The following is an 11,183-nucleotide window of genomic DNA, read 5'->3' as shown; positions in this document are numbered from 1 at the left end:
AAATATTGATTTTGAATTTTTTGTTTAAAAATTCTCGGGCCAATTAAAGTATCTGTCAACAGGTGCAGAAGTCTTAACGAACCTTTCCTGAACTTCACAGAAAGCACCTGAACGTTTAATATAGGAGTTTCATCAAGTTTCTTTACTCATTTTATTCATTAATATATACATATTTATGTAGAAATATAAATTCTTATTATTTATAATAAACTTATTATTTTTTTTATGTGTTATTACTTTCTATCCATTTTCTGTTCCGGGTGTTATTTCAATAGTAGCTTGATATTGCATAAAGCTCCCTGATTGTTCTTTCTTTTGACAAACTGTCCCCAGGACACCTGCATCTGACAAGGACATGCCAGCTGCAGGTGTAGTGACTGACAGTTCTGTCATCAGCAAATAAAAAAATATTTCATAATAGCAGAGTTGCATAATATATAATGATGTAGCCTAATAAAAATATTCAATTGCTTCTAAGTAAAACAAATGTCTTTCAGTAAAATACAGGTTTGGAAAACAGCTGCCTGACTACGCAAGAGTCCTACATAAAGTCTGGAGCATTTCACACCCGAGAGAAGATTAGAAATAGTAGAAAAATGCTGAATGCGACATTTTATCCTAGATCACTCATACAAACAATTTAAGAACTAATTTATTGTTTAATATTTTAGTTTTTCTTTTACATGTGGAACACTTTGTTGCAACCATGGTTGTTTTAAAGTGCCTTTTAACTAACCAACTAAATAAATAAAAAATAGTAGATGTTTTGGCTATACATTTAACAGGCTATTAATGCTTAAAGCTCATTTTAGTTTGCTGAATTAATACTGCTCTGCAAGCAAAAACAAAGAGTAGAATAAAGTTATCAGGTTTAGGGGACAACTACTTTATTTTATATACAGGAACCGGTTTGGTTTTAGTTATTGTTTTTTTTATTTATTAACAAATATAATCTTTATAAAGAAAAAAATAATTTTGTTTAAGCTTGGTTTTATATTCTGAAAAAAACAGAGGAAATATGTCAGGGGGTAAACTCTTTTCTACAGCACTGTATGGTATATCGTTGTTGTGATGTTTTGTCTTCATTTGAGAGGTAATCTGAGTTTATATATAATGAAATGTGATATATAAATAAAACTGCCATTGCCAAACCAATTTATCTTTTGCACTCAGGTCAAAGCTGACACTTATGACAGCTGCCTCAGGGCTTTTCTGATGAGTTTATTGATCCTGGGCTGCAAATGTGCCTTTGTTTTTTTTTCGACAATTTTCCTAACACGTTGCTGCAAATGTGCAGGTAACCGTTAGAGGACACTTCTTGTGAATAATGTGAATAATTGTAATGCTAGTGCAGATTGTCTTCCAGGAGAGAAACAGAAGAATAAAAAAGTGAAATTTTACTTCTGTTTTGAGCTTTTAATGGATCAACAGACTCACCCTGGTCTCTTTTTGCTGTAAGACGGTCTGATCATTGCCACCTTAGGGTACAGTCCAGCAACAATAACGGCCTTAATTAACTTCTCATTGTCTGAGAAAACATAGGGCATTAAATTTATTAAATACCTCTCTGTGGAATATATCTGATTTTAAATAAAGAGTAAAAAATTTATTTTTACCTGAGTTGACGTTGGATATAGGGTCTTTGGGGTTCCTGCTGCTGACAAAGCCAGCATGCATGAGATGTTCTGCAAACTGACCTTTCATGTTATGAAGCATCTAAACAATAAAAAAGAGAAATTACAAGGCTAGAACAAACTTATTGTTTTTTTAAATACACATAATTAAATAAACACTAATTAAAATTTAATGAACACCTGTTCACCTTAATTTTCCTTCTCTGGGCATTATTTTTCAAAAGGCTTTCTTTGTCTTATTTTTTTTATTAATTTTTTTTAAATATTCCCTTAGATTGAAATCAAGTGAACGAATATCAAAAGTATGCATAAAACCTTTAGTTTAAATTGATCAAGGGTATGGGTTTCTACAACCTTCAGTTGTATTTTAAAGTAATCATGCTTAATGTGCATAGTATCTTACCTCATGTGGTGCTCTGAGTTTACCAGAGTATTATGATGACATTAGCGAGGTCATTAGTTAGGGTATCTGCTTTGATATCCAACCAGCAGGCAGCTGATTAACAGATTTTACTTCCATAACTTGAATATTGTACTTTTAAAACAATGATGAATAATTGTCTGGAAATGTCCTTAATAGTTAAATGTTGGCCACACAAAATACTGAGCCTCATTTTAACCTGTTTTAAAGTCGAAGGGAAGCGGCTGTTCCAATGGTTGCAGTTCCGAATTCTCCCGAGTGGTGCCCGACTTTACATGAGTGAATAAAATGAATCTGATTGGTCGATTATTAAGGGGGCGGGATTGTTGCGGCGGAAGGTTCGCAAGCAAGTTTTGCTGTGGCCAGTGTTTTGGAAGCATCTTGCTAACCAGTTAGCAACTTAGGTAAATTACTTAGGTAAATTACTTAGGTAATTACCAAGTAGGGACCAAGTAGGTCTAAACTGGTGACGTAGCAACGTCACTGTCAAGGAACGCTATGGACAGCAGAAATATGTAAGAGGAGGAGAGTTTTATGGCAGAGGTTGTGGATGAGTCTCCTCCGTCACAAATCTTTTATTTAGAGGGGGAAAGAGGGGAGGAAGATGTTGTAGAAGAGGACGTCAGTGCGGCAGAAGCTTCATTTGGTGTAGAAGGCTTACAGCCGTACATGTTTGAGCCCTTGCCTCGCAACGCTGCCAGTTCTGTTAGCTCTACGCCTGCCGAAGACACAGACGTCCAACTCAATGGTAAAGCAAATAATGATACTTATTTCTTATTTCAACCATTGCGTATATTAGCTGCGACATATGAATCAAGATGCTATGACCGAAAAAATTTGATTGACAGATGACCGTTGATATATGATTGGCCGAATTTAGGTGTACAGGCTGACGTATAACTAACTGGCCTGTGTAAAATACAAAAAAAGCCCCACAGATTTTAAGACAGGATTTTTTTTTTTTTTTATAGAAATGTTCTACATTTTGGGACATAGTCTAACAAAAAGTACATTTATATACATGTTTAAGCCAGAATGGTTTGAAATTTAAATATGATTTCCCTACGACTTTAAGGACATTACATCTAATATGGACCAGACTCTGGTGTTTTTTTCTACTTTAATCTTGATGTGTTATTTCAAATCCAGGCCTCCATTTGTTAATAAAATTGATTTCCATCGATGATTTTGTGTGATTTTTTTGTCAGCACATAAACATTGTACAGAACAAAGTATTCAATGAGAATATTGTTTGCATTCAGATTTAGGATGCATTTTTTTTATTGTTCCCTTTATTTGTTTTAGTAGTGTCTATAGAATAGGCAATGCTATTATCCTCTTCAATTCAGCCAAATATATGCTATGGTGGAAAAACTCAAAGCTTTTAACTTAGAAGGGTAGATTATAGTTTGTTTTTGAGAAACCTCATCCTTTTTGATAAAAACCCAAAATATTCCTGAAATGCAGCTAACATTTATTCTGTATTTTTAAATCAGTTTTAAACGTTATAGCTGTCCTTATTTCTTTTTATATTTGTATTTTTCATTGTAAAATTCTTACTGTTGTGTTTTTTTAGGTAGACAATTTTAAGATCTGTCCAGGGACAACAGATTAAAAATGCCCTTCTGGTGCATTTGCAGGAATGCTTTTAATGTACACTGTCCCTTTCAAATAAATAAATACTATAAATTAAATGTTGCATAAAATCCTGTTTGATCTTGTTAACTTAAAATCACTTACACTTTGTCTGTGAGCTAAATGTACATTAACATTTCTAAAAATTACTTAAAGGTAAACCACATATCTTATATCTGCTAAATATAAAACATGGCAAAAGACGTTACAATCAGTTTGACTTACCTGGAGTGTGTTAGCAGACAGGAAGTTGTCCCAGCAGTACTCTCTCTCATACCTAGCTCCCCGCTGTTTGGCTTCCTCCCAGCCCTGTCAGGCAGTGCATAAAAAATTAAGACAGTTCAGTTATAAAACAGGTAAAACTAGAAGTTAAATTCAGGCTCACTGCTGCTGGTTTTAATTACCTTAAAGGCATAGACAATAGTGAGGTGGTCACTCTTGGAGTTTCTGGACAGAGTTCTTCTCCTCATGTCTGCCATCTTCTCTTTCCCCTAAAAGAGATTTCCCAAAACATCTTCAAGTATGCAAGGTATATAAAAAGAGCCAGAAGGGAGATTGTAGCAATGTGCTGAAGTGTATGGATATCTGTGCCTCTGCTGTCAATGTTGGCTTTCATGTCTGTGAGCGCAGTGCCCTACCAGGGGTATGAAGAAAGGGTCTTTGAAGCTGAGCGAAGCAGCGATGGTGAGCACTGGGTCGAGGCATCCAAAAAGAGCTCCAAACAGGATCAGTTTGCCAGTGTGTGGCTCTACAGGGAGACGAGCCAGGTGGACACCAAGCGCTGTCAGATTCTCTCTGTGGTCCAGGGCATTCTAACACATCACGTCAAAAAATCCAGAAGAAAAATCATGTCATCTGTATCTCAGTATAACTTCAAATGGTATTGATCAAACAAGTGATAGTGGCTAATTCATATTCAGTGTTTTTTTTGTTTTTTTTTTTGTAAATACAATTTTATAGAAATGGTTCTTTGAAGCTGCTTCTAAGTTGAAGAAAGGGTCATTTCACTGAGGGTGCCAGAGTTACATCATTCAAGATAACACTGCAGGCTGGTAAACTGGGTGATAAAGAGAAAATTAATCATTTTATGAACAAATATTATTGTGGCTGCTTTGTTTGAAGTATTTGTTGTTTTTCTCTTTATTTGATTACAATGTAATCTGTTTTAAATCCAATTTTGCCATATCTTAAAAGTCAGAAGGAAAATAAGCCAGAGATTTAAAGTACATAATTAAATCTTAGATTTCCTTCATCAAGTGTTGCTAAATTTTTTACCATAAAAAAAGAATTTTTTTTTAAAGGTAAATTTCTACAAATCTAAAGCAATTTTAGGATATTCAACCACAAATGAAAACCTTACTAATGTGCTTTATAGCATAAAAGCAAACAGAGCAGCTAAAAACATATTATCCTTTTTTTTTATTTTTCGTTATGGATTTTAATTTTTTTTTTCACATTTTCATTATTTGGAACCTTTTTACTTTTTTGATACTGTGATTTTTTTTCTTCTTTTCTTTTTCTTTTTACGTTTTTATACATACCAGGATTTCCAATTAGGATAAAGTTCAATACTTTGCAGAACTATGTGAACCCTGTAATCTCCTCCGAGACAAACTATAGGTGATCTTTACTGTTACCTACCAGGTCTGTGAGGTTCTTGATGGCGAGGTTGACTGCCTTCTGACTCGGTGGGTCCATGGCCTTCTCCAAAAAATGACTAATGGAGCCAAGCTTCAGTATCTAAAGGGTGCAGAACAATTTTCATATAATCAGCCAAAAATTGACGAATGAAGACTACTTTACAACCCAAGTGTGGGTGCTTCACTGTTTGGGGTTTTGTATGGCTCTGTCTCATAAGCTCTCCTGCATGTGAAGCCCTCCCAGCATTGGCATGAAGTCAGCAAGATGTGCTTCCCACAGTGCCAGAAAGAAAATAATTTTGATAAAAACGGATTCTATGAATGTCCAAATTCACTTAAAATGCATTCATTTCTGGATAAAAAAGACTTAAATTCATCACAAAGTATAAAAGTAACTACATATCTACTCTTCAATTGACAAAAAGGATGATGTTGTAGTGTATGTGCATTAGAGATTCAGCTCAGGGTCTCCGTGTTGTCAGAGTGTCTCTCACTACGAGGTTAGTCTGATGCATTAGTCAGCCTCTCACCCACTACTTACAAAAAAAAATTGCAACATATTACACACATACTTGAATTTATTGAACTGAGCTGGAGGAAGATGTATGCTTGAAAACACATACAATAAAGCAGCTGCTGAAAACACAGAGACTGAATGAACTTTGGCTTTATGTTCCATTAGCAATGCTTTAAACATTTTTGAGCACACTATGAGGATTCAAAGGGACAAACAGCAGGGCTTAGAAAGCAACAAACAGAGGAAGAACAAAGCTGTTAATATATGAGAGCAAGGCCATGAAGAGAAGGGAATACATTATAATAAAAAAAAAAAATTAAAAAAAAGGTGCAGAAGTCAGCCTGAAATGCAAAAAAAATCTTCAGCACAGGACCGGAAACCACTAGACCGGAAACCATAAATGAGTTTTTGAGTAAGCCGCAATCAGTAGATTGCGGCTTACTCAAAAACTCATTTATATTTTGCCAGAAATTAATACACAACCATTATCTGCATGGATGTCTAACTAATGTTGGTCTTTAGAAGATGCATTTACATCAAATAAAGGAGATCAATGTATTTTGGCAGGCTGCAGATATATCACAGATTTTTTTCTTGGAATTAATTTGTTTTTGGCATAATTCTGACTTCATTTTTGATCCCTGCTTTTAGCAGAGCTGGTAGTGTTAAAATTGGTTTATTTTTGGGAGTAATGCGCTGTACAGTTTCATTAGAATTAAAGTCAGTGCCATCTTTGAAAACTAATGTTAGAATAAAAACCAGTTAAGAAATATGTGTGGAATCAACAAGCAAACACATCTAAATGAGACTTTGACCCAAAACATGACCTCCTAAAGTAGTAACCAGGATTGTGTAGGGAAAAAAACATCAACGTTCAAGCTTATCAAAAACTGAAAGGCAATATCTGAATTTATATGTACTGAGAAAGATTGCTTATTTACAGTTTCAGGCATCAAAGACCTAAATATCTACAAAGACTAAATACATTTTAAAGATCCTTTAGTTCTGTTTTGCTGTCTGTGGTCCTGCTGCATTACTAAAAGTAGAGGGAATATTGAAAATGAGGGTACCTCCGAATTCATTAACTTAAGTGTGAATCAACAGCAGTGACTCTAGAAGATAAGACCAATCATTCAAAAATATTTCAGCCATCTGCTTAAAAAGTGGAGTTTGTGACAGAAACTACTTTCATTTTAATGAGCTGCAAAATTTTAATTAAAAAGAGAAATTATCAGCGAGAATTATACCAAAATTTAGGGGGTGGCAACAAAAAGGATGTGGTCAGGCTGAAGGACAGTAAAAAAAAATACTACTAAGTATTTGTATTTAGAACTCTATTCGGAAAAGTTAATGTAAAATCTCTCTATTAAAGAGATTTAACATTAACTTTAAACTCTTCCAAAAAAAATGTAAACTTTTAGCATTCACTGAAGTGGTCATGATCGTACCACCTTGGAAAAGGGAAGGTTCAAAGGCATGAATAAAAGCTCTGAGGTAATATGATAACAATGATGGTGATTCAGACTAGTAATAAAAAAATTCTGCCCTCAGTTTAGTTCTCAGAGCAAAACCAGTATGTCCCCTTTTCTTCTCACATACACCACCTTTATCTGCAAGCAGAGTTCCTCCAGCGGTGTCCTCATAATTTCAGGCAATTGATAAGCCTCCAGCATGCTGGCCCTAAGCCCATTGTACAGATGATAGCACTTTCCTGGCTGCACCCTGGATGTATGTTTAAGAAATATAGAAGAGTCAGGCAGAGATAAGAAAAAAGAAGATATTACATGTTATAACAGTCCTGTGACAAGGGCTTAATTTGAAAAATCAGTGGGATGAAACTGCACACAGTAAGAGACTGCTGCTAATTGGGCATTGGTGCACTTTGATATCAGAACTAACAGAACAGACCGAGTGACTGAACTTTGTCTCTCTGCAGACAGAGAAACAGTATTATGTAGACTGTAAAATCAGACTTAAGGGAAGCTTACATGACAAAAATAAAGGAGTAATAATTCTCCTTAACTAGTGTAGGAAAACCAGGAAATATCAATATTACCGGTAATTGTGCCAATATTCTAAATGCCTAAATAACACAGTGTCTAGGTATGCAAGTACCTGCCAGCACGTCCTTTCCTTTGTTTGGCATTGGCCAAGCTAACCCACTCAGCCAACATGGTGCTAATGTTGTTGTCAGAGTCAAAGTTGGTCTCTTTAATCTTTCCTCCATCTATCACAAAAACAACATCATCTATGGTGATGCTAAGAGGACAGTGGGGAAGATAAATAGGGAGAGAAAGAAAAAAAAAACAGATTTAGGCACATTACATTAAACACAGTTTTTAAGAGGTAAAACATTTATATCTTAGTTAATAGTTTAAGAATCTGTATTAAGTAGCGCTATGTGAAGTGAAACAGCTGTCTAATTTATTCAGTTTATGCGAGTGTAGGGATCTGTGAACACATTACATTTTCTCATCCAAGTCACTGAGGCAGTATTTATAATCAGTCCAAGAAAAAAATGCTAATTAGCTTTCGGTTATCTTTTATCCTATTTATCACTGGCAATCAGAGTATTATTACTGGCACATACTAAAAGGCTAAACTTAATACAGTAATGAACCTGCAACTAATCAGGGAGACAAACATACACACCTGGTCTCAGCTATGTTGGTTGCAATCACAATCTTTCTAACTCCTGGTGGGGGTCTTTTGAAAACCTGAAAGGTTTTGAGAAGGAAGATGAAAGCAGATGCTTTGGATGTTGGAAATTGAATCAAATATATCAGAGAACAGAAAAATAAAGGAGAAAGTTTACCTGCGTCTGATTAACAGTGGGCATGAGGGAGTGCAGAGGGATGATGACAAAATTCTCTGAAATATAAGACGTAAAAGTAAAGCTTTGAAGCAACAGAGTAGTCCATCATCAATTTGGTATCAGCCAAATAAAATCATTTTGTTGGTGTATCATAAAACACTTGATTTCTGTGTAAGAAATAAAGTCAAACTAATCAGGATGAATGAAAGAGTTTACCTGATCGGAACATCTGTTGAGCCATGAGGAGATCATTGAGGCCGCTGATGTTGTCCCAGCCAGGCAGGAAAACCAAGATAGCTCCTTCCTGAAGAAAACATAATAAAACTCTTTAAATAAAGGCTGCCAAAGATACATTACACACTCATTAAACCACTGTATGGGCAAGTTGCCTGCAACGCTGGGTGAGGCAATGAGGCTGATTTACCACCAGCTTCTACCTTCAGTCACACAATATGAGATGGAATACTTTGCCACAAGCCTTATGAAAGCAACATATCTCTTTAACAGGACAGTCTGCTTCACATCAGCTGATGGAGCTCTAACACCAGCAAGGAATAAAAGTCTCAGACAAACAAATAGACACATTAAATAATAGAAACATAAATGATAACACAGAAAAAAAAGCAGAGGCAAATATATGTACTCTTATTCTTTAATTTGTAAGGACTGCAGGTGAAAAATGGCCCTCTGCCTTACACTGGCATATTGAGAGAAACAATATTAATATACACTGTCCCAGAAATAAATAAACAAATAAATAAAACATTTTAATGTGAGGAAACGTGGCTCCGCCCATTAGTCTCATTTTGAGACTCTAAACCAAAAAAAAGGAAAGGAAGAATCAGCATTTTATAAGCTGGATTTTTAGTCCCCTGTGTAAATTCAGTAATTAAATAAAAAAAAAAAAAATAATAAAATAAAAGCATAGATTATGTCACGATAATAAATTGATGAATAACAGGAAATTGGTATTGAACAAATGGGTAAAAGATGTGAACAAAAGGCATGAAATAGGGCTGAGCATTAAAACAATACAAAGATGTATGGCGATAAGACACGTGATAATCATCAATAGAAAATACGGCTCAGAGAAAGACCTATACTTTCACTGAACTCTGATCCGAAACCACAAAGCATTCTGGAGGATGCAGGCAGAGATTAGGCCTCCAACCTCTTACAGCAAAGATAGTAAGGTTTAGGGTAGCTTTTTTTTTTTGCCCTGATCCATATTCTAAATAGGTAAAAATCTATCAATTAACAATAATACATATTGACTGATATTAAAGGCTTATATAATGATACATATTTCAGCTCTATTGCACAGCACAAGCATAAAAATACATAAAGGTAAATACATTGTCTGATGATAATCAATAGATTAAGATTGATCTTACTCACTGTAAATAAATCTGTGAACTAAAAATTATAGCCGTCTTACCAGAAAAAGAAGTAAAAAAGAAGAAAAAAAAAATCAAAGTGCAGATCTCACAAAATTACCAGAAGCAGGAACAGATAAAGCATGGCAGGCTAGCTTTTTAAAACATAAACTTCATTGGTGTTTGTTTATAATAAAACCTTAGTCACACTTAAACCTTTCAAAAATCACATCTGCATGGCTGACAGACTCTCAGGGTGCATCTAGTTGTGCTCCACAAGGATTTGAGCAATTCCCAATGTTCATTACAGCAAGCAGGCAGATAATCTTATGTGAGGCAGGTACTTTATATAGCTGAATAGGAGAGGAAATCCGACACTAACAAATGAAAACATACGACCTATTAGAGGAGAAATCTGCTGCCAGAGTCCAGGTAATTTGATTACTTTTAGTTTATGCTCTACATGCTGATTCTCTCTTACTGCAGCTCTCTGTATCCTCATTTCGATTTCTCAGCACACTCTAGCTTAAACAGATTAAAATCTCCCTTGAAACAGCAGCTAAACATGAAGTATTAAGGGTTTGCCCATCTCAGAAGGCTTCTGCTCCAGTAAGAACCTAGCCACTGAATTAGAAACATTTCAACATTTCTCTGTTGAAAGCTGTTAGGCTGCAGAAGATAAGAAGCCTTAAGCAAATACATTTCTTAAAGCTCCAGTTAAGCATTCAAAGTGGATAACAAAAGGGTGAGCAGTGTTTGGGCAAACAGTGTTCAGCTATTTTTTCAAAAATATTAAGCTTTTCCCAAAAACTGAAACCTTGAAAAAAAAACTATCTATTTAAAAAAAACAATGAAACAACCTTGAACATCCTTTAAAAATGGTTCATTTGTTAATATCAATAAATGAGATTCAAAAGAAGAGAACTTGCAAATGTAAGACTAGCATTCCAACAAACTTCTTTATCTAAGATAAATGTGAAGAGAAACTGTTGCATTTTAGAGTAGCGGGCCAATAATTTTACGACTTTATTCTCGTAATTTACGACTTTATTCCCGTAATTTCACGACTTTATTCCCGTAATGTTACGACTTTATTCCCGTAATGACTTTATTCTCGTAATGTTACGACTTTATTCCCGTAATGA

At 35.0% G+C, this 11,183-nt stretch overlaps 1 protein-coding gene across 2 annotated transcripts in view; it reads right to left on the bottom strand.

Moving 5' to 3' along the window:
- Positions 1-11,183, bottom strand: part of dhx36 (DEAH-box helicase 36) — a 46,255-nt gene that overhangs the window by 9,991 nt on the left and 25,081 nt on the right. For both annotated transcript variants that reach the window (XM_015370304.1, XM_015370305.1), the window contains 11 exons: positions 8,879-8,966; positions 8,663-8,718; positions 8,500-8,564; positions 7,963-8,106; positions 7,452-7,569; positions 5,332-5,430; positions 4,329-4,502; positions 4,095-4,181; positions 3,916-3,999; positions 1,617-1,716; positions 1,438-1,528 (listed from right to left, as the gene is read on the bottom strand). In XM_015370304.1, coding sequence (XP_015225790.1) covers positions 1,438-1,528; positions 1,617-1,716; positions 3,916-3,999; positions 4,095-4,181; positions 4,329-4,502; positions 5,332-5,430; positions 7,452-7,569; positions 7,963-8,106; positions 8,500-8,564; positions 8,663-8,718; positions 8,879-8,966 — 1,106 coding nt within the window. The remainder of the gene's footprint in view (positions 1-1,437; positions 1,529-1,616; positions 1,717-3,915; positions 4,000-4,094; positions 4,182-4,328; positions 4,503-5,331; positions 5,431-7,451; positions 7,570-7,962; positions 8,107-8,499; positions 8,565-8,662; positions 8,719-8,878; positions 8,967-11,183) is intronic.

This window comes from Cyprinodon variegatus, unplaced genomic scaffold, assembly GCF_000732505.1.
Source record: "Cyprinodon variegatus isolate N-32 unplaced genomic scaffold, C_variegatus-1.0 Scaffold44, whole genome shotgun sequence".
Lineage (NCBI taxonomy): Eukaryota > Metazoa > Chordata > Actinopteri > Cyprinodontiformes > Cyprinodontidae > Cyprinodon > Cyprinodon variegatus.
This window is presented reverse-complemented; position numbering and strand designations above follow the sequence as displayed.